This window comes from Podarcis filfolensis, assembly GCF_964270895.1.
Source record: "Podarcis filfolensis genome assembly, chromosome: 2".
Classification (NCBI taxonomy): Eukaryota; Metazoa; Chordata; class Lepidosauria; order Squamata; family Lacertidae; genus Podarcis; species Podarcis filfolensis.
In genome coordinates, this window is record NC_139605.1 from 5,713,986 (window position 1) to 5,737,229 (window position 23,244).

At 46.7% G+C, this 23,244-nt stretch overlaps 3 protein-coding genes across 6 annotated transcripts in view; all 3 read left to right on the forward strand.

The window, feature by feature from the left end:
- LOC310758165 (uncharacterized protein) overlaps positions 1-22,457 on the forward strand; it is a 228,098-nt gene extending 205,641 nt beyond the window's left edge. Inside the window, exon 15 of the mRNA XM_083604095.1 lies at positions 22,260-22,457. Within this exon, the coding sequence (XP_083460221.1) occupies positions 22,260-22,284 (25 nt within the window). The 3' untranslated portion in view covers positions 22,285-22,457. The remainder of the gene's footprint in view (positions 1-22,259) is intronic.
- LOC310756634 (uncharacterized protein) overlaps positions 1-23,244 on the forward strand; it is an 820,367-nt gene that overhangs the window by 623,458 nt on the left and 173,665 nt on the right. The gene's annotated exons all lie outside the window — the stretch shown is intronic.
- On the forward strand, positions 1,248-22,457 carry LOC310757057 (major histocompatibility complex class I-related gene protein-like). 2 transcript variants are annotated; one of them, XR_014545032.1, is made up of 8 exons: positions 1,248-1,383; positions 4,925-5,200; positions 10,832-11,107; positions 15,723-16,010; positions 20,095-20,181; positions 21,016-21,103; positions 21,647-21,679; positions 22,190-22,457. XR_014545032.1 is itself a non-coding variant. In XM_083602177.1 (8 exons), exons 1-8 carry the CDS (start codon positions 1,305-1,307, stop codon positions 22,210-22,212), a joined length of 1,089 nt encoding a protein of 362 aa, XP_083458303.1. In that variant the 5' UTR covers positions 1,248-1,304; the 3' UTR covers positions 22,213-22,457. The 2 variants fall into 2 exon arrangements, 1 of the variants encoding a protein (XP_083458303.1); XM_083602177.1 differs by having other exon boundaries at positions 21,016-21,042.

Here is a 23,244-nt window from a genome sequence, read left to right on the forward strand (position 1 = left end):
ATCATGATGAGACAAATTGCTGCTGTACAGTCCTGTTTTTTAGATAAATGTTTTCCTTTTCAGATAATACAGAGCATGGTGAAATCACAATAAATAAAACCTCCCCTTTAGTAGTTTCAAGCAGTACTACAGGTTCCTCATAATACCTGTACTGCATTGTTTACTGTGAGAGCACCTGCACTTTGGAACTCCCTGCCTATTGCAACACAGCGCGTGCCTTTGCTAGACTCTTTTCGGGCACCTGCTGAAAGCATTCTTCTTTAGGCAAGCATACCTAGATGCTTAGGGGGTTGAAGTAATTTTAATCTTAATATTTTAGCTTCTGTATGTTTTAAAGTAGGGTTGTTGATTTTTCTTGATTTTACTGCTGTGGTGTTGTTGTTTTTTGGTAAACCACTTTGCAGGTTTTTAAAAATAAATTTTATTAAATAAATAAACAATAAATATAAATAAAATAACACAAGCCAAAACACAATTCATCCTTAGATTGAAGTATCTGTCCATAGTCCCCTACTTGTTATCAGAGGCCCAGAATCCACATTCCTTTGTAAGAAAATATGAAATAACGTAAAACCATTTTTGCAGGCAAACTTTTTTTAAAAAAAATTCAATGTTGGGGGAGGGGTGACACAAAATTTTCCTCACTGGGTACCACCTGACTTTCCTCCGCTTCTGCATCCGAGCAGTTACCAGTCAACACTCCCAGCAGCAACCCACCAACAGACAAACTGCCACATAGAGGCAGTTAGTCCTCTGGGAATGTTGGGCTTGACTGACAGCTTTACAGACTCCGCCCACGAGTGCATCTCCCTGGGGATCTCGCAGCCCCTCCCCCCAGTTTCAGAGAGGGGGGCATTCCCAGACCCCCCCCCCCGGAGATGCGGGGATTGACCCTGGGGTCTCCCAAGCAGCTTCTCTTCCACTGAGCCAAGGCTTCATCTTCTTGCGCCTCTCCAAGGAAGATGTTCTCTTGGACCCCCCCTCCCCCTCCCCTGGCAACCCCCCTCCGCCCTCCGCCCTCCCTGCAGGGCAGGACAGGAAGAGCTGCCGGGGGGGGGAGGGAGGGAGGGAGGGAGGCGGCGATTCCCAGCGAGGAGCTGCAAGAACTTCCTCGTTCCCTCTTCAGCCTCGCTCGCCACTTGTGCCTCGAATTCTGCCCGGCGACCGAGACCGTCATCTGCGCGCAGATTTCCGATTGGCGGAATATTTTCCCCTCGCCCAATCCCTGGTTCCGCAGGCGGGGCAGAGAGCGGGTCTCAGAGCGGCGGAGGGAGGAGGAAAAGGGCGCCTCGTTTGGGGGGGATATGGGGGTCCTCCTCCTCCGCTGGCCCCCCCTGATCCTGGGGGCGGCTGCCCACCTGCTGCTGCTCCTGGACTGCGCAGGTAAGGACTGTGCTCTGGGGAGGGGGGGACAGGACACGTGACACTTTGGGAATTGCATTTCGTGGGCACTGAAAGGGGCAATCGGGAAGTTTCTTGTCCGAAGTGGAGCCGGATCCCTTCCCAGACATCTGTTTCCCAGACTTGGGGCTTGTTTTGTATGCCGCCCGGGGCAGGGGCCGCTTCACTCCTTGGCTCGTGGCTCAAGCAAAGAACAAAACAAAGCTTGAAGGTGTTGGCAGGATTAATGGCGGGGAAAGTGACTCGCCTGTCCCGCCCCCCGCAGCTTCGTGTTGACTCTGGTTTGTGTGAGAGTGTTTGTGAGTTTGTGTGTGAGAGAGATACAGATACAGAGTCTTCCCTCTTCTATTTTTTACCTTCCCTCTTCTCTTCTAACCCTCAGCCGCTCTTAAAAACTCCGCTAAACACTCTGGACCCCAGTCTGGGGGTGGGAGCTGGACGCGTGTAGAGCTGACTTCATTGCGGGGGAAAACGTCTGAATAAGGGGTCCCCACCCGCAATTCCCAATGTTGTGTTGTTCAGGAGTTCCCTTTCACAGGCACATGAATTATCAGGTTCTTCTGCTTTAGAGTTGTAACTTCTCCAGGCTCCCCCACCAAGAAAACCCCTTTCCTGTTGCCTTTCAAAAATGTAGGTTTCCTAAATTATGCAGGGGGCTTCTCTCTGCCGTTTCTGTGCACGAAGGGCACAAACAACTCCTGAGAAACAAAAGGGGGGCCCCCACCCTACAGCCCGGTTCCCCTTGAATACGCCCTCTTTTTATATTCTGCCTCCCCCCCCAAAAAAAAATTCAAAAATGTTGGAGCCCCTGCCTGGCTTCTGGGGCTCCTAGACATGAATTGCCCTTGCTCAGAATATTCCTGCTCCCTCAGCCCACCAATCCACAGGCTCTGCATACTATTCAAGGATTTATCACTATTAAATTCTTAATTTCACATTCCTGATTGCTGCCTTTGGTGTTTTTCTCCTTTTGGGGTTGCCACTCATGTTCTCTGTTTAACTAAAATGTATATCCTGCTCGATTGTGGTAAAAACTCTTATTAATTTACAGGAAATAGTAAAATAATAAAAACAGTCAAAGCATTAAAAAATAACTACAATTAGCATTGAGAGGTCAAGACCCGTCAACATTTGACTATTTGGATAGGGTTGCCCAAAGAAAAATGTTTTAAACAGACACTTTTGTGAGACAAGCGTATTCTTCATGGGAGAAAGATCTGGAGATAGCAGCAGGGCATTCTGTTTTCCACTATGGATCTCCCTCAGAAGGTAGTAGATTCTCCTTCCTTGGAGGTATTTTAGCACAGGTTGTATGGCCTTCTGCCATGGATGCTGCAGTTGAGATGCCAGCATCGCAGGGGGTGGGACCTTCAGGGTCCCGCCTATGAATTTTATTTTAGTTTCCTAATTTTTTTGAGATGAGTCACTGGCCAAACTTGAGTGGACTGCTTCCTCCTTGAGGATGAAGTTGTCCAAAGTGCATTCCACACAAATTTCCCAGGGGTATGATTGGTCCTCAAGGACCACCTCTTTTCATATGAACCTACCTGGACCCTAAGATAATCTTCTGAGGCCCTCCTTAAGAGCCTGGAGGGGGGCAACGCAAGAACGGGGCCTTCTCTGCAGTGGCTCCCTGTCTGTGGAATGCTCTCCCCAGGGAAGTTCACCTGGCGCCTACATTGTACACCTTTAGTTGCCAGGCAAAATGTTCCTTTTTAACCAGGCCTTTGGTTGATTTGACTGACATCCTTTTAAAATGTGGTTTTTTTGGGGGGGTTATTAGGTTGTTGTTTTTATTTGGCTTATATATTTTGTGGTTATATTTTGATTTTGTTCTGTGAACTGCCCTGAGATCTCCGGGTATAGGGCAGCATATATATTCAATTAATAATAGTAAATAAAAACAACGATAATACATCCCATTTTGCTACCTGAGGCAAAACAGGAATTTTCTCCTCTCCGCCCCCCCAGCACTGTGCCCCCTACCTTCCACCACAGAAATGCCCCATCTCTCGCTGAACGACTCTGCTTCTCTGTCCAGGGGTGGAAAAGATACGGGGGCAACACCAGGCGCCAGAACGCCTCCCTCTTGCCAGTTATGGGGGGGGGGGCTGTTCTGGTGGCAATAGAAGCCATGGGGCTGCCTCTTAGGCAGGCCAGCTCTGGATATGATGCTGAAGCCTCTGCTCAGCTCCCTGCCTCCCCTCCATCCTCTCCCCAAGTCTTTGTTAGTTGTTACTGTGGAGACTCATTAGGCCCCCTGGTGGCCAGAGCTGGTACAGCCTGTGGGAAAGTGAGCCCTCCTTTGCCACGCTCTGCCCCCTTCGTGTGTTCGATCTCGTGAAGGGGCAAGTGTGGGGAAAGGGGATGTGGGGCCACATGTTGAGACCTGACCCCAAAGTTGCATTTGTCCTCCTGCCCCTGCTATCCCTGGGGGGCCTTCTTTCTCAAGGGGGGAACCCGCTCTGTGGGTGGCAGCTCAGACCATTGAAAGTTTGGAACACTGAACCATTAAGCACCAATTATCAAATTGGGATCCAGGAAGGATCTCGGAAATTACAAGCCAATTAACTTTAATCTCCCTGGAAAACTGGTGGAAAGTGCAGGAAACTAGCAACTGGAATGCAGTTAACTTGAAGGACTTCAACGGTATGCTGGAATCACACCAATTATATATGCAGAAGGCAGAGAGCTCTTTTTCTGCAAGGTTTTCCCAGTACTGAAAGAGCTTTGCAGCCCCCTGCCTTGCATAAGAGACTCTGGCAGGTTCTCGCAGGATCTTGTGGGGCTCTCCTGAGTTCCCAGGAGGTCTTTCCAAAGCCTCCCAGAGCCCAGAAAGCAAGACCCAGGTCAGACCTGTTCAGTGCATGGCTCCAGAAGGTCAGATTGTGGGGCGGCTCCAAGGGAGTGGCTTTTCTAGGCCTGTTTCTGCATATATGAGCCATCCCAGTCAGGCCAGACAACTCTGAGCTAAATGAACCAGTGTTCTGACCCAGGAGGAGGCAGCTTCCTGTTCTCCCAATATATGGATTTTGCTTCATCTGGTCTCCCCTCCATCCACTTCCCAGACCTGAGCCTGCTTAGCTTCCGTTCGGTGCCTGCATCCTGAGCCTTCAGACCATGTTGTGGGAGCTCTCATCAGCTTGGCGCTTGCAAGTGGGGGGCAATTCCTGCCCCCTTGGCAAAAAGGAAGGGGCTGGCCTCTCTCTCCCGCACACGGAGCCTCAGCAGAGACATGCAGAGATTTAGTGCTGCCTGGCAGAGCTTTTTCTCGCCCTCTGCTCCATGGGCTATTGTTGTTGTTACTTGTATTTATATCCTCTCCCCTTTTCAACTCTATGAGTCTTAGGCTGCCTCTGCTCTGCTTCCTCTGTGTTTAAGGGCAGGTCTACAATCTCCCCCAAACCCTGCTGAACTTTGGATCTCCTAATTTGGGGCTGCTGCCTGTAACACAGCAGGATTAGGCTGCTGCCTTCATCTGCAGGACCCCTAACTCTTTGCCCCCTTTTCTCTTCCTTTCCAGGCTCCACTTCTCACTCCCTGCGCTACTTTACCACAGCTGTGTCTGAGCCTGGCCAGGGGCTGCCCCAGTTCATTGTTGTTGGGTATGTGGATGACCAGCAATTTGTGCAGTATGACAGTGACACCAAGGAGGCGCTGCCTCGCGTCCCCTGGATAAGGAAGGTGGAGAAGGACAATCCTCAGTACTGGCTCAAGCAGACTCAGATTGCTCAGGACAATGAGCTGTGGTACAGGAGGAATCTGCATTCTATGGTGAATCACTACAACCAGAGCGGAGGTGAGTGGAAGGCAGGAGAGGAACAGAGTCACACCTCTCTCTCTCCCCCCCCCATAATGTTTCCTCCAAAGGCCAGAATTGCAGGGAGGGGGCTGCTGGGAGGAAAGGAAATGGAGGGTGGGGGGTTCCACTAGGGCAGAGGCATCTCCCCTTCCCTTAAGGAAGGTCTTAATGGGGGCTGGGAAGGTGGGGGGTGGGGGGGACAGAGAACGAGACTTGGAGGGCAGAGACCCCCCCCCAGTAGGACCCTCTCTGGACCTGCACATCCTACCAAGGAAATGTCTCCATTGCCTGCCCTTCCTTCCATGCTAGGCTTGGCTCAGGCCTTCTGAGGTGGAAATCTGTCTAGTTCATTTTCCTCTGGGAGGGGAAGAGAAGGGTGGGGATCCTGAGGCTGAGACAAGCAAGCCTTGAGTTCTGGTCCTGCTTAAAGAGAAGCCAGCTTCCCAGACAGAGGTGCTGATTGGCTGACCCTTCTGACCATCACCAAGCCCCTCCCACTCCCTGGCACAGTGTTGAAAGAGAAGCCTTTTTAAGGAACATGAATGGACTGGCTTTTGGGGGGTCAGAGTGGGAAATACATGGTTAAAACCATAAACAGGGTGGGCAACTGAAGTGGAGGGATAGACAAGAGCCCCCAAGGTCATCCTGCAGCCAGGGAGTCCCCAGAAGATTGACACTGGCAATTATTAGCCTGGGGCTGCCATGTTTAACTGTCCTGTGTCCAAAAAGAGCATTAGGCCAGAACTGGATCAGGCCCATTAATATCAGAAATAATCTGTTTCCTAAGCACTTTGGGTTGTGTTATTTCTGATTTCAGTTGGCTAACGTATGGCCAGTTACCTGGGCGGGAAGGAGCCCCAGTGAACTCCATGGGACTTGCTTCTGAGTAAACCTGCATAAGATCCCACATCTCCAGCATTTATTATACATCTGTACTTAATTTATTGTCTAGCAGTCTACACTTAGAGACCCATTAGAAAGGTCTTTCACCCCTTTTGTCCAGTTATGGCGATTTCTCCCCCACTCCTCCCTCACCCCCTAACCCATCCAGTCTTGGAACTGTTATGACAGGAATCACTTAAAGTCTTAAACTCAGTAAAAGCTGATAGACCTCTGGCCAAAGCCTCTTGGCACACAGTTTTGTTTTTTAAATTTTCTTCTGAAATGAGTCAGAAGATGTTAGTCCTCTTGAGACGTTAGTTGTGTGAAAGGAGCCAGCATGCTGAAAGGGTGGGGGGAGGCAGTTGTGTTTAGCCCCAAAGTTGAGTGACTCCCCCCTCTAATTGCAATTTTGGAGCAGAACTTCAGAAGTGGGAGCCTCTGCTGGGTCTGGAGGGAGATCTCTCTATGATTTTGCACCTTTACCTTCCAGGCTTCTCCACTTCCTCACTTCCTAAGCAGGCTCCCTGATTCAGGACTTTACCCCTGCCCCTAACAGCACCACAGGTGTCCCAGCACTTAAAACAATAACTGAAGTGGAGGGGTAGAAAGGTGGATGAGATTGACAGGTGGGCTATGCTATGATGTCAGCTTCAGCCTCCTGCCCCTTTTGGCCCATGGGAACAATCCTGATCAGGATCTGGCCCTGAAGCCAAAGAGATTCCCCACCTGTGAGACAGAATAATGGAGGTGGAAGGAGCCTTGCCAAAGGGGTCAGCCTGAATGTGTCCAGAGCCCTTGTCAGGCTTGCAAGGAAGAAACCCAGGGGGTCAGCTGAGACCAAGCCAGCGCTGCAATGGGCAGGTCTGCTTTTCTTGCAGTGGGATCAGGCCTGGCCTGGCCTTGCAGGCTTCCTCTTGGGCTTCTGTGAATTCTGCTTCTCCCCCTTTTAAAAATGGGGATTGGGCCCCTCCTGAGCCCCTGCACCTATCCATGGAAAATGCCCCATAAATGTCACCAAGGGGCGTCTCACGTTTCCTGATGCAGATCATTTCTTGCAATTGCTTAGCTCAGAAAATCCCAAACAAATGAGGTGGTCACTTCAAAGCTGCCACGGACAGCCCTGGAAATGTTATCTGATTCTATTTAAAAACAACATTGAAGGTATAGGTGTATCATGACTGATCCCACTTAACATCTTGAGGAAATGGACTTCCGGGTTAGCGCCATCGGCTAATGGCGGATTCCCTCTGAGCTCCGGAGGGAATCGGCTCCACAGGATTAGGGTCTTACCGCGGCGGCGACGCGGGGACCCCTGAAAATCACAGGCGGTGAAGCCTGTGAACCTGGTGACTCGGTGGGCACCATTTGCGCCCCCCCGACCTGCGAAGGAGCCTTTTTAAAGGCTTCGGAACGGGGGACGGGGTGAGCGGCGTGGTGCTGAGAGTTGACTGCTTCTCCTGCAGAGTGAAGCCGCGCTGCCATGGCTGGAGAGCGCTGACTTCTTCTTGTGATTTGGACTCTAAAATAACAACCCGTGAGTACTACGGAAATTGGATTTTTAAGGAAATTTTTGTAAATTAGGCACGATCGGGGAAGGCGCAAACAGGAAGTCCGTCTCCCCGTCTTGTAAACAATCTAAAGCAAGGACCTGCTAACTAAGGTCAAGAGAATTCTTTCTTTTATTATTGGGTAAAAGACATTAATTTCACGATTTGGAACTAGAAGAAATTTTACTGGAGGATAAGAGCTAATTTTGGGAGCTGAAGTGCCTCCCCCCCCGGACCCGGGAGTGATCCGCGAGAGAGCCTGTTGAAAAGACATCGAAGAGTTTGACAGCTGTCAAATTGGCTGTCAAGAAGGAAAAAGAGAACTTTGTTTCTGCTGCTTCTGCTGGCTATATTTGTTACAATTTGACTATACTTTGTTGAAAATAAGGAAGAACTGATACAAACTAACTTGATTTTTGGATTGGAACTGGAAGGAATATTAAGTAACCAAAATCCCTCTTGAGGGGATTTTGGGACATTACAAGAATGGCTGAAGGAGGAAAAATTCAAGCAAAATTGGACAGAGTCTTTGTTCTCTTGGGAAAGCTACAAGGCCAAATTGATGTTTTGGCTACAAATGTTGCAACTCTGGACTTAACAGTAAATAAATCCATTGAATTTGATAAGGAATTGACTCAGGAAGCCCATGCAGCTGGACAAGAAGAGTTTTGAGAGTGTGAAGAAAGAGATATATGTTGTTCCTGAGGAAAAGGAAGGAGGAGATGTAATGTTACAGAAAATAAAGGAGAGCCAGAGGCCTGACATGATGGTTACAAAGGAAAATAAGAACTTGATGGTGAAAATTTGGTCTGAATTGGAGACTGAAGAATGGAGAGATCTCCTTATGTGGAGATCGGAAGACCCAAGGATTACAAATTTGATTAAGGTGGAAGTTGGAGCTTTGGCGACATTTGGACTTGAAAGGAGTAAAAAACAAGATTCAGGCTCCACTTTTAAGTATGGAGGTCTGGCTGGAAGAAACATGGACCCTATTGGATTAGTGCTTCTCCGAGATTTGGTGCTTAATACCAAGGAATATCAAAAAAACCAGCAGAGAGGAACTGAGAGAGAATTAAGAGCCTCGGACGTGAGATCTCCAGGCTGATAGTAGGTTGACTGATGGACGTTTCTTGGGGATTGAAACCGGCAAGGGGGGGGTGGAGTTTGGGAATCCAAAGGGTGTATAATTATAATCTGTTTTGCTTTTACTTTTGTTATTTGCATGAGAATTGAGGAAATCGTGGAAGGGAATTTAGGCCGACTTTAGAAATAGGTTTTAAGAATAAGCACTGATGTATAACTATTGATGTTTATAAGGCAAAATTGGTTTTTTAAAAGGAACTAAATATAAAAAGGTCAAAAATTAGGGATAAGAACTTGTTGAACCAACAATTGGAATTGGAATACAAGAGGGGGAGGTGTGGGAAAGTCAGGGAAATATGTTATTGAAAATAAGGATTGTGAATTCTATGTGTTTTTAAACTTTTTTGTTTTTTCTTTTTTGATTTTTTAATGTATTACAATGGAAAATTTTAATAAATATCTTTAAAAAAAAAATCTTGAGGAAACGGGAGGGGAGTGAGCTTCATTTATACAATGAGGGAGAAAGCAATTTATGCTGAAGAAGCAATGAGACAAAGCAACTTCCCTCCAGGCAAAAGCTCTATATCCAAACCAGCTGGTGGGGTTTGTGGTTTGGTTTATTTTCGTAGGCCAACCACAAACCATTGTTTGAGTGCATAAAAAGAACCATATCACCTTGGGACATGGTCTTGGAAAAGATTTTTTTCCTCCTCCTCCTCCTCCTCCTCCTCCTCCTTCTTCAGTATGTTGAGTAGTTCTAGAGGGAGGACTCCAAAGTAGCACTGTTTCAATCATTCTACTTCCCAGAGGGAGCAATTTCCCTTCTCCCCCCCCCCCCCCCCGCACACCTTTCTGGGGCTTATCCCAGCCCCCAGCTGATTTGTGGGGAAGGGGATTGGGAGAAAGCCCCAGTTGTGTAAGTAAGACTTGGTTTTTAGACTAACTGTGTTAACTGAATCCAGCCCAGAAAAGCAGGATTGCATCCAATCTGATTATATTTAGAGTAGACCCACTGAAATCAGTGCACTAAAATTAGAAATGCCAAATCACTTCAGTGGGTCTACTCAGTGGGTTGTGTATTTTTGGGATACGAACACTGCAAACCCAGAAGTATACTTCAGGGTTTTCGCTGCTCGCGCATGCGCAGAAGTGCTCTTATTGCACTGCATGCATGTGTAGAAGTGGTGCCTCTGCTTGCGGACTTTTTGGGTTGCAGACAGACCCCTGGAACGAATTAAGTTTGTATCTGGAGGGTCCAGTGTAATATGTAATGGAGAATCAAAATGATCTGTCGAATTTAAGGATTATGGGACTTCAAAATAATTGTTTTAATGTTGTTATTGTTTAGAAGATTTGGTGGTAGCCCCCTGGGGTGGGCAGGAGGATGCAGGGACCCGCCATCATTGACAAGGGCAGCCAGGCTTCTGCTGAGAAGGGGGGCCATTTTGAAGTGGGGCAAACCCCACTTGCAGCTTCCCTTTCCCTCCTAGGCTATGAGGAAACTTCTTTTTCCAAAGGCCCTTCCAAGACTTCCCTCCTTTAGGGAAAAGGTCCTTGATATTGAGATTGAGAAGCTGGGGGGAGAGAGATGGAGGGGAAGAGGAGACCTTCTCTCTTGAAAGGGCCCCCAATGTGTGGGCGTCCCTCTTCCATTTTGCCCCTTTTCTCTTTCTGGGGGGGAACGGGGGCAGCTGATGCGTCCCTCCAAAAGGGGCAAGATCCAGACGAGCAGAGCTGGGGAGAAAGAGGGACAGACTGTGACCTCTGACCCTGCAAGGGATGCTCCTGTTGGACAGGAAGGGAAACCCCACCCCTCCCCCGCCTCCAGGGAGTTGGGAGAATCCACTAGGAATGGGGGGGGGGTGAGAAAGTGTGAGGCGATAAGAGAGAGGGGGCAATTAAAGGGGGGCTTTAGAGGCTCAGGATTGTAGTGTTTCCCTCAGTGAACGTGTTATGTGGATGAGCCTTCAGAAAGATACAATGCTGGTTGATTATTCTCACCTCTGTCTGCTGCCTCTTCCCTGAGTAATAATAAATCCTTTTTCCTGAGCTGCTCTGGAAAGGAGGGGCTGCGCTGACCCCCCTTGACCTCCTGCGTCTCTTTTGGTCCTTCCAGGGATCCACACCTTTCAGAAAATGTACGGCTGTGAGCTGAGGTCAGACGGGCGCAAAGGAGGGTTTGATCAATACAGCTATGATGGGAGGGACTTCATCGCCTTTGACAAGGAGACCCTCACCTGGACAGCAGCCGAGATGGGGGCCCAAGTGACCAAGAGGAGGTGGGATCCTGACTTGGCCGGGAACCAATACAGGAAGCACTACCTGGAGGTGGAGTGCATTGAGTGGCTGCGGAGATACCTGGAGTACGGGAAGGAGACTCTGCTGAGGACAGGTGAGGGGGGGCAGTGGGGAGGGGAGGGGGCTCAGTGGGGCAGTTTCCCTTCAAGCTCCCCTCCCCCCTTAACAGTCTTCTTTTTTGGACCAAACAGCAAACACTTTTCTGTGAGGAGAAAGGGGGGCATTTTAGACTATGATGGGGGGGGGGAGATGCTTAAAAACAGCCCCCCATGCCCCTTTGGCTAGAATAAGGGATGGCAAAAGACAAATGGGGGGAGGGGACACAGAAACAGCAGGGAAGGGGCCAGGAAAGCAAAATGCATTTTAAATTAAGTAAGAATGGACAGATTTGAGGGGAGATACATAAAAACCTTTTGCCTTTACACTTGGGTAGGGGAAAGTGGGAAAGATGGAGGGCAAGGAGAAGGGGACGACAGAGGATGAGATGGTTGGACAGTGTTCTCGAAGCTACAAACATGAGCCTGACCAAACTGCGGGAGGCAGTGGAAGACAGGAGTGCCTGGCGTGCTCTGGTCCATGGGGTCATGAAGAGTCGGACACGACTAAACAACAACAAGGGGAAAGTGGGGCAGATTGATGCAGAAAAATTCAATCTCTTTTTCTATGCACCAAAATGAGTCAAATAATTAAAAATTGCTTTATGCATGACATAACTAATCAATATTATAATAGCAATCAAAAGAACCATTAAAGTTAGAAGATAATGAGAATATAATGACTTCAGTAAAAAATGGGTTTTGTATCATTCTGCCCCACCTACAGGGCACTTTGATACAAAGCGCAAATTGTATGAGAATGGTAATTATTTACAAAAATTTAATTAAAAAAAAACAATTTTTATTGTGAGATAAATCAGCCCTACAATTTGTTACTTAAAAATCTAAATTACGTATCAAAACTAACAGTGTTTCACACATATCATAGAGTTTATGGCAGGTTTTCTTAACAAAACTTATACTAATCTTTGGAAATATACTAATCTTTGGAAACTTTGGAAAAACTTTTAAAAGTATAAGAACTCACATTTGGTAGTCAAACAATAGTAATTTAAACAAAATGCTTATAAAAAATAAGATCTTTCCTTCTATTGCACATTATATCCACAGAAGTCAAAAGAAAAAGTATAGAGATGTTGTTCGAGATGTGTTCTTTGAGAAATTTGGTTTTGGCAACTGCAAAACAACATCCTTGAAATCAGCCTAGAATGTTGTTTCTGTTTCAAACATTGCAAATTTTGGACAAAATGGATTGCTTCAAGAAGTGGCAGAGAGATATCTCTAGATTTGTCTAGCAGGGCAAGAAGCCTAGAATAAAATTTAAAATACTAACGGATGTAAAGGAAAGAGGTGGATTTGCCCTGCCAGACCTTAAACTTTATTATGAATCAGCAGCTTTTTGCTGGCTGAAAGAATGGCTGCTTCTTGAAAACACAGACATTTTGGATTTAGAAGGTTTTAATAATGTATTTGGATGGCATGCATATTTGTGGTATGATAAGGTCAAAGCACATAAAGCATTTTAAAATCACATTGTCAGGAAAGCATTGTTTAATGTCTGGATAAGATATAAGGACCTAATGGAAAACAAAACCCCAAGGTGGCTGTCACCAATGGAAGTGAAAGCCTAGAAAAAGCTCAATATGGAGGCCAAATGGCCGAAATATTGGGAAATTCTGGAACAAGAAGGAGATAGATTGAAACTGCAGAGTTTTGAGAAACTAAAAAACAAAGTGTGAGATTGGCTTCATTATTATCAGATAATGGAGGCATACAATTTGGACAAGAAAATTGGCTTCCAGGTGGAAAAATCAAAATTAGAAACAGAACTGTTAGAACCCAAAACTAAGATTTTGTCAAAGATGTATAACTTGCTGTTGAAATGGAATACTCAGGATGAAACGGTGAAATCTGCTATGATTAAATGGGCACAAGATGTTGGACATAACATAATGATGGCTGACTGGGAACAGTTATGGACCACAGGTATGAAGTTTACGGCATGTAATGCCTTAAGAGAGAATATTATGAAAATGATATACAGGTGGTACATGACACCAGTCAAGCTTGCAAAAATCTATCACTTGCCCGATAATAAATGTTGGAAATGTAAAGAAACTGAAGGTACATTCTTTCACCTTTGGTGGACGTGCCCAAGGATTAAGGCTTTCTGGGAGATGATCTATAATGAAATGAAAAAGGTATATAAATATACCTTCTTGAAGAAACCAGAGGCCTTTCTCCTGGGCATGGTCGGCCAATTGGTGCCAAAGAAGGACAGAACTTTCTTTATGTATGCTACAAGAGCAGCAAGAATACTTATTGCAAAGTATTGGAAGACAAGATTTACCCACTCTGGAAGAATGGCAGATGAAGGTGATGGACTATATGGAACTGGCGGAAATGACTGGCAGAATCCGAGACCAGGGAGAAGAGTCGGTGGAAGAAGACTGGAAGAAACTTAAAGACTATTTACAGAAATACTGCAAAATTAATGAATGTTAGAATGATGTCAGAATGAAGTTAAGTGGTTTTAGCAGCAATGTTATAAAGGTGTATGTAAAAATGGATTGTTAACAGGTGAGAATCCAAAGTTATAATATATTACGTTAAAGGATTAAGACAAAAACAAAGAGGGAAAGGAATTGCTGAATTAACTAATAGAACTGGAATACAAAAAAGGGAGGTGTGAGGACGTCAGGGAAGCAAGGAAATGAAATGTAAGGTATGGAAAGATTGATGTGTTTTTTTAAGTGTTTTTTATCTTTTTTCTGTATTTTGTATTTTTTCTTTTTTATTTCTTTCTCTTCCTCTTTTCTTTTTATCTATGTAATTTTTTCTTTGTAACTTTAATAAATATCATTTAAAAAAAAATCCTTGAAATCAATGCTTGCCTTATTTTCTACAATGGGGAAGACAAACATACAAAATCCTGGATAACGTTTCTCGATATTGAAATATTGTTGGTGTATCAATGTGCCCCTTGCATCATTGTGCCCCATCTCCCCCTACATACCTATGGGGAAAGTCTTTAAAACTAAATTAATTAACCTTTTTTAAAATAGAAAATGTGGGGGGAGCCCATGAAATATGGATGCAGCCCCCTCACTAAGTCTGTAGGTTAGCCACTCGTGGCCTAGAAGCAGAAAACCTGCACATAGTGAGAGAGTATGGGAATTCCCTCTTCTACCTTCTTATTTTTTTATTTGTGAGGAATTTTACTTTTTTCCATGGGGAACATTCAGAAGTGTCATCTTCCCCAACCCCGTGCCTTCAAATGGTACAGTCCACTCTTCTGCCTTCAGGAATCTGGCACAGGGGCCAGTCACATGATCAAGTGTTTTGACTGGCTTTCTTCCTGTCTCTATTAGCTTTGCTGATATTAACATTAATTAAAAATGAAATAATTCTAGCACCCTCCCTTTTTGCGGACTGACACATACATATTAGCCGTGCTTAGAGAGATTTTAGCAAATTCATCTATGGGGCGTGGTGATAATTCACCCCAATGACACTGAACATATTTGTTGAGGTTGAGGATTTCACCCCAAAAGCCACATTGAAGTGTTTTCAAGGGTTACAATGTGCAAAGGAGGCTGGGAATCATCCTCTTTGGGACAGAGGTTTGGCTGAGGACAGGTGAGGGGGTGGGGTGGGAAGGGGAGGTCTTGTTTTGGGTTTCTGTGGGGAAAGGGCTTGACCTTCCTTCCTTCCTGCTCCCCCCAGCAGAGTCACATCCCCTCCCAGACCTGAGTTTCCAGTCCAGGCACTGCAAAGTGGGTGGGATCCTGGAACAGCCCCTTCAGACAACAGCTACCCAGGGAGCCAGTTTCTGAACAAGGGTTACATTCTGAGGATTGTTCATAAAGCCAACATTGTGTATAGTCAAAACACATTGGATTCAAGGGCGACTGGGTTGCCAAAGTCCTTCTTTCCCAGATGCCCGCCTCCTCTTTTGGGTTTTTAGAATATTTTTGGCAAGTGCGTAAAGCTGAATGTGCACAAGTTAAATGTGCGTAAGTTGCTGGCTTACTGGGCCTCCTGGTCTGCCCTTTCCACTCCAGGGGAGGCTGCCGTGGAGAAGGGAGATGGGCCCTTTCCAACCTCAAGGGACCCTTTCAGGGCAGGCGGGAGAACGAGAAAGGAGCTCTGTCTTTCCCAGGGCTGTTGGGTTTGTTCACTAACTATGGAGCTGAAAAGTCCTGAAAAACAGAGCAGTGAGTCCAGGATTTCTTCCCCCTCAAGAGAGGAACAGAATCAGTCTGAGCTGCCCTCAGTTTGCCCCCTCAGCCTAGAGGCAGCTCCCTGGGACAATCTTGGAACCACAAGTCGTCATGTTTGAGTAGTGTTGGAGCATTGCAAGATGACAATTTAATTTGTACCCTGTCCTCCCTCCCAAAGGAGTCTGCTTTGGCAAACAGAGGATAAAACATCTAAAAACAGTTCCAGCATAGACACTGACTGGGGAAGATGCCAGGGGAGGTTGAGGAAATCCCATTTATTTGCAGTTCTTTTTAATTTCTGCAGATGTGAGGAGATTCTGACTAGGTTGCCCCTTGGGTCCCTGCTCCTCTGCTCTTAAAAAATGCAGGATTCATTGAGGCTCCCGTTGTGGGTGTCTATCTGTAATCCTTAATGTGGCCCTTTTTGCAGAGGCTCCGGTGGTGAAGGTGACCAGGAAGGCAGACTATGACGGCCTGGAGACCCTCGTTTGCCAAGTCCACGGCTTCTACCCCAAGGAGATTGAGGCCAACTGGGTGAAGGACGGGGAGGTCTGGCAGGAGGGCACCCTCCGAGGATTGGTCGCCCCCAACTCGGACGGGACCTACTATCTCTTGCTCAGTGTCCAGATCGACCCCGAGGAGAGGGAGCGCTTCCGGTGCCGCGTGGAGCATGACAGCCTGGAGAAGCCTCTGGACGTGGCCTGGGAGAAGGAGCCTGGTGAGAGACAGACAGGCAGGAGGGGAAGGGGTGGGCTCTGGGAGGGGGATTTCCACCCAACTCCTCCCTTCAGCAGCAGCACAGCTCAGATGGGGAACCCCAGTTGGATCCTGTCTATGTCTCTGGATGCAATTATTGGAATCCGTAGATTTTGACAGAGATGCAGCCTTTTCCGGCAAGTGTCTCATAGGCCTTAAACTCAAATAGGATGTCGCAGGTAAAAACTGGCCGTCACCTTTTTGCCTTTAAGAAAAAGTAGTTGTAATGTCACATAATGTGGGCAGATACTTTACTTCTTCAAAATCAAATGTGTCAGCACAGTGTGTGGAATAAAACTTTATTATGGCATCCATCTGTGGAAAGAGACCCCCCCTTTCCCATTTATTATCTATAGGTACTAGTGGGGACCTTGGGAGGAGATGAGGGTTGTTTGGGGGGCATTTTTGGTTATCCTCCCTCCTTGGGACCTCCTTGCATTTCAAAGGTCTGGTATTAGGGTTGCCATATTTTGAAGAGCAAAAAAGAGGACTCATATGCCAACTTCTACTTTTAACTACTGCTATTATGACACTCATTTTAAATACCCCCACTATAGGTAGGCTATAGAAGCTGTAATATATTGCTAGTAGCAATGTTCTTTTCAACAATAAAATTGTTCGTTATTTATTTATTTGCTTTGCTTAATTATTTTTTTTAAAAAAATGATATTTATTCAAAATTTCATCAATACATAAACAAGAAAAACAGAAAAATACAGCAAAAAATAAAACAAAAGGAAAAAACAAAAAAAAAGAAAGAAGAAAAATACAAATCTCAGATTACAACTTCTCATTTGCTTATTTCTTGAACCTCCTCACACCTCCCTTTTTGTATTCTAGTTTGAATTGTTATTCCAGCAAATTCTTCCCATGTTTCTCAATTTTAATTTAAATGATTAATCTTCACAATCTATCTTATTTGTTAATTCAACATAACCTTTCCATCCTTTAATATAATCTGTTATTCAATTTACCTTAATCTCTTTAACCTTATCTTATCTTAAAAATCTTAAAATTTCAAAGTTTACATCATATTCATACATATCTCCTTAAATCATTTCTGCTAAAGCCAATTTAGTTTCTTTCCAGCATATTCCCTGATATTTCATTAATGTTGCACTAATTCCAAAATTAACAAAAGAATTTCCCTTGATATCTCTAATTTTTATCCAACGTCCCTTCTTCCTGGTTTCGGGTTGTGTCAGTCCTTTCTGTCCATTACATCCAGTCCATCAATCTGGTGTTCTTATGTCCGAGGCCCTTAAATCTCTTCTAGGCCCCTTCTGCAAATTTTCTTGTTCTTGTTTGTGCTTACGCACTTCTTTGTCTATTGTTGGTTTCTTGGGGAGTGGGTCTCCAGAGGGTTCCATCCGATAATAATTTCCAATTTCCTTCGTCAGACTGGCCCCTTCCCCCCAGTCCCACTCCCTGTCGTCATCTTTGTAATCCAAAAAATATTTATCCAAAAGATAGTTATTCACCTGTTTCATAGTCCCACTAGAGTTGAAAGCTTCCTTGACTTCAAACACTTCCCAGCACTCTCCAAGTTCAATCTTCCAAAGCAGTGGCTTTTGTTCCTGCAGGACTTTGGATCTCTCCATCTGTGTTGTTTGAGGAGTAATCACTGCCTCTTCCTTCTTCATCTGCCCTTGGACTTGCCTTGTTAAATCAGATTCCTGAATTGATCGCTGTATAACTTCTTTATCCTTATTCTCTGTTAAATTATATTCACTGGCCACAGCACTCATCAAGTCCAATTTTTCATGCATCAAGTTCATTTTCTCATGCAGCTGCTCCAGCAAAACATTTGTCATGCCAAGGGCAGACACCAAACCTTTCTTACAACACATTTCTGTCAAGGTCAAACGGCTGGTCCCACGATCCAAATCTCGCAGCTGTAGAGTCTCCAAGTAAACTGCAACAACAAACTGACAGACTCCCTCTAGGGGACACACTTTCTATTTGTATCCATTTTTAAAATGTATCCAACAAAGAAGATTACTTTCGATTTCAAATCCTTTCGATTTTCAGATACTTTGTTTCTTTAAAATGCAGAAATGCAGAAAGTAGCGTTGAAGTTAGTTTGTTTCTCTTTAACTATCTGTCAAAAGTACTCCGCTTTCAATCAATGGACGTCTCAAACAATTTCTGTCCCGACACCCCGTCCCCAGGTTTGGGACGATGGAAACTTAAATTCCTTTACTCTCCTCCTGCAGGATTAAACAGTCAAATCCCCCCCTTTTTTTCCTGCTTCCAAGGGGGTTTTATTGGTTGTGGATGTAGGAAATTTCCAACTTTAAAGTAATTTTCCAGGCTATTAGGTTGCAAGGTCTTTGCTTCAGTCTATATACAAAAAGCGGAAGGCGGACTTCCTGTTTAAACCTTCCCGCTTCGTGCCTACTTCATAAATTTTGCAAATTTCTTAATCCAATTCTCCGTTTTTACTCACGGGTACTTGATTTAGAGTCCAAATGTCATCAGGAAAAAGTCAGCGCTTTCCGGTGATGGCTGCGCGGCTTCCCTCCATGGAAATAGCGATCGGTTCATAGCACCGCGCTGCTCACCCCACTTCACTCCGGAGCCCCGATAAGGGGTTTCCTCGTGAGTAGGGGAGGCGCTCTTGGTGCTCTGCCAAACCCCACGTTCCCAGGCTTCTCCGCCTGGGATTTCTAGCGGGCCCCCGCCTTCGCCGCGGCGGGAAGACCCAATTTCCACGGAGCCCGTTCCTCCAATCGGAGGAACTCCGCCATTCGTTGTTGGCGCTGACCCGGAAGTCCTCTGCTTAATTATCAATTTATTTATTTATGTGCTTTGATATATCATCAATTTTTGTTGTATTTATTGTAACTATGAACTTCAATGGAGATAAGGGGAGAACAATTCTCTCTAACGCTTCAGTTAAAATTGCTACAGGCAGTAAAGAGGGTTAAAGGAAGTGGCTTCATGCCACAACTCCGGCTATTTGTGGCACCACAACCGGGGAACTTTAGCTATTTTTATAGGCGCAGAAGGTGTGTTAAGATGGCTGCCACCCACACTGCCGGCTGTTCTCAATGCAATTACAATGATCCAACTCTTCCTTTAGTATTTACCGGCGCCAAAGAGGTTTGGAAAATGGTCGCCACCCTCACTTCTGATTATTTGTGGCATGATAACAAATGACCTGAGGGGAATCAACAATGTGGCTGTGACAAAATTAATGGGACTTTTACCACAATGGGGCTAGATTATATCCCGATGACCAGACTGCCAGCACACTCGCTTAGGTAATCTAGAAAAACAAACAAAACAACCTCCACGTGGCTGACTTACACTCACTGCGGCTGAAAAAGGGGCTGCGAGCTTAAAAGAGGGAGCCCCTGACTGACTGTACTTGACAGTGAAAAAGATTCTCACTTGCTCCTCTTCACACTCGTGCCCAGCTAGAAAAACTGATACTCATCCTTACTCAGCCCAAACCACTGCTGGGAAGAGCAAGCAGGTTTTTTTTAATAACAACACTCGTCTCACACACACTTCCAGGAAAACTGTGCCTTCAGTAAGTCAAGCAGAATGTCTAGCAGCAAAACTCCCTCTTTCCCAGCAGGAGCCCATAAACACATGCACATCCACACCCAGATGCTTTTTCCTAAGGGTTTGTGTCTTCCCTGAAGGCCTGTAATGCTGGGCTCTGGGGGGTCTCAGAGGGGAGGGAATCCCTTCCTCTCAGGGTCAGGACAGAGAAGGCTGAAGCGCCTGAGCAGGAGGAGACCTGCTTTTAAGTCTGGAGTCTGTAATGAAACAGATGTGCCTGTCAACTGTCTTCCTTAAATAAATTGGTTATTTTGAAGACCTCTAATGCTGGACTCTGGTGGGGGGAAAAACTCCCTTGTATCGGGGCCACTACAGAGAAGACCTTGGCCTGTCAGGAGAGAAAGAGGGCATGCTTTGCACACGTAAAATGCTCCCGGGCTCATAGCTCAGCACCTCCACTCCAATCTCCTGCTTGAGGCCTTGGGGAGCTGCTGCCGCCAGTCTGAATAAAAATGTCTCTTGTCCCCTTTTAGTCAACCTGGGGCTCATTGTGGGAGCCATTTTGGGTGTCGTGGTCCTGCTTGTCGCTGTGATCTCTGGGATCTTCTTCTTCATCCGCAGTAAGTAAATCCTGCATACGTTTGCTGCCTCTCCTGTGTCCTTCTGTCCTGGCCTCCGACTGGGAATGTGCTAGTGGAGCTTCCTGGAAACTCGCTGGCATCCCTACAGAGACCCCTCCCCATAAAACACCCTTTGAAGATGAACCCAAACTCCTGTTGGTCATTGCTTTGTGCTCACTCTGTGCTCAGGAAGTTCACTTCCCACCTGATGTTTTAATCCATCCTAAGCCTTCAGTCCTGTGCACACTTTGGCCTTTTAAATGTGTTTGTGGGAGCAGAGTTACTAGTTTGTTTTTGCTTTATTGTGTATTTTGTGCTCTCATTTCGTATTTTTATGTTGTAAACTGCACTGTCATCTTCATTAAATGAATAAATAAATATTGATCTGGGAGGATGCTGTATTGAACTCAATAGGACATTCCTCTGAGCAGACTTGCCTAGAATTGCAGTGTTAAAGTTCATTATCTCTTCCTCCCCCCCCCTCTCTGGGCAAATTTAAGGATTAGGGGTCTGCTGGGAGTGAAATAATAATCTGAAAAGGAATAAGTGAAGGGACTGGATAATGTTTCCTTCCAGCCTCTTGGAATTTGTCCACTGCCTGGTTCCCATGTTGCTTTTTTTAAATTGAATTTCCTCAATTTTTTCTACTTCTTTGTAAAATGAGCTCCTTGAAAAGCTCACCTTCTGGGCTCCGCTTCCTTGGAGGTGTTTGGAAGAGACAAGAGAAGCATCTGCTGGGAAGGTTTCAGTATCTGAGAGACAAATGGTTGAAATAGGTTTGGGTGGCCTCTGGAGGTCCCTTCCAGCTCTGACCTTCTGCTTTTGTCTTCACAGGGAAACCAGCCTACGAAGAAACCCCAAGTGAGTGACTCCTCCCCTCTCTCTGTCGGACGTATTTCCCCCCAATATGGAGCAGGAACAGGTTACAAACATACAAAACTAAACCTAGTGGTGGCCTAGTCCTTAAGCCCAAGACCCTGATGCTCAGCCTGTCTGTGGACAGCAAGGGGTCCCTCAGGGCCAGGAAAAGGCTGCAGAGAGACTGTCGGCTGAGGGAGGGGCTCCAAGAAGGAGCAGGAGGAAGAGCCGAGGGGGGGGAGAGAGAACGGGATCTCTGGTGGTTTAATTTACTGGAACCTGAAGCTGGCACCTCTGCTCTCCCTCCCCCCCCCCCGTCTGCCTTTCTGCCCCCTTCTTGCCCAGATTGCACCCACCCCCGCTCTAGTCCCCTGCTGCCTCCATGCCAGGCTGTGCCCATCTCTCTTTGCCCTCCAGCGTCTGCTTCTCCCTCCAGTGCTGTCCTTGAGCCCCCTTGCCTCTGGGCTGCCTGTCCCTGAACTCTTCTTAGGCCCCTCGCCATATTGAGACCGATTTGGGATGGGGTCGGAAGGAGGGAGGAGAAGGGCTGGGGGGGTGGGATCTCCCTCCCCGGGATCCTGACTCCTGTGTTTCCTCCCTTTTGCAGCAAGTGACCAGGGGCCCGACAGCTCCGCCAGGGGTAAGTGGGGTGCAGGTGGGGGCAAAGTGGGGCTCTTGCAGAAGACTCTGTGGGGAACATCCCCAAATGGGGAAAAGCTGTTACCCCCCTTGGGGTTTCCAAGAGTGACATAATCTGGAGGGACCAATGAGCTGAAAATCGCTCTTGTGACTCATTCTGTCTCTTCATCTGAGCTCCACAGAGGATCCCCTCCACCTGACAAATGGGTTCTACGCAGGATCTGAATGAGAGATCTTGGAAGGGATTCTGGAAGGGATTTTATCTGCTTTGTGTCCTTCTGGTATTCCCCCAAAGAGTGCAGTTTGGCTCACTTGTTCGAGCTGTCCTCTGCAGGCATTTGCTCTGCAGGCCCGTTTTGGTGGTGCTCCTAGCATCTGACATGATGAGAGATGGTGGCTTTCCCTGTGAGGCTGGACTAGATGGCCTTTGGGTTCCCACTAGCTCTGTAATGCTGATGTCCCCACACCATGATGCTGGCTTTTGAAACACTCCTGTTCCTTATTTTTGCAGTTTCATACCAGCCTGGTGTGTGAGATGAGACCAGAAGGAGCCTGCCCAAGTTTTCCTGTGAATTGCAGAGGCTCAGAGCTCCTGCTGTCCTTTAATGCTGTTTAGGATGTTCCTTAATCCTGGCTCTCGCCCATCTGAGAACTGCTTTGGGTGTATCATGCATGAAATAGGCTAAGCTGTTACCGCTTACCTGCCTCTTGGGCCGCACAGCCTTTGGCTGAACAGATGTAATGTCATGGAATGTATAAAAGCAGCCTAACTGCTCTGGCTGAGTGTTTTCCACCCACCTTCTGTGTGAAGGAACTGAGTGGCTGAAGACTAGAGAGGCTGTCAGAATTGGATCCTATTCTAATCTGGAAGCTTGCAAGTGTGCCTCAGAAGATGAAGGACAGACATTGGCCATTGATCACGTAGAAGCCAAGGAGGACATCATCTCCAGTTACAACATCTGGATATGGAGGGGTTTTGTCTGTGTTGACCAAGAGCCGTCCTCCGGTTCCCCTGCAGATGGGAGGGACGTCCACCACCAGCCCTCCTGGCTCACCTCCTGCATCCCCAGAACTTCACTGTCCTGTCTGACTAGATCCAGAGGTGACCTCTGAGGCCTCTTCTTAAACACCCTCAGGCAAAGCAGAGAATGAGGAGCTCCAGGGGGCATTCAGACCCTCCCCATGGCAATGGCAGCTGCTGAGGCAGTTTCCTCCAGACCCTCTTTCTGTCCCGATACCTTCAAGGCTCCAGTTCTCCAGCCTGGTTCATGGAGCTTCAGGTCCCAGGACAACCAGCTGCTGCTCTCTGGGGCTCCACCCTGGGCCTCCCATGATGCCCTGGGGCAGTGAGTTGAGAACCAGGCAGAGGGGGAGGAAGAAGCAGCTGAATGGGGAAATGGAGAAGCAGGGAACTGAGAAAGAGGTAGAGAGGCTGAGGGGATGGGGTGTAGCGACTCTCCTACAGGAGATGAGAGGGCCTGATCCTGCTGGCAGCCAAGGAGGAAGCCAGGAAGGAGACTTCCAGGGGCCGCAGGACTCTTCTCGCCTAACCCAATGGATTTGCTG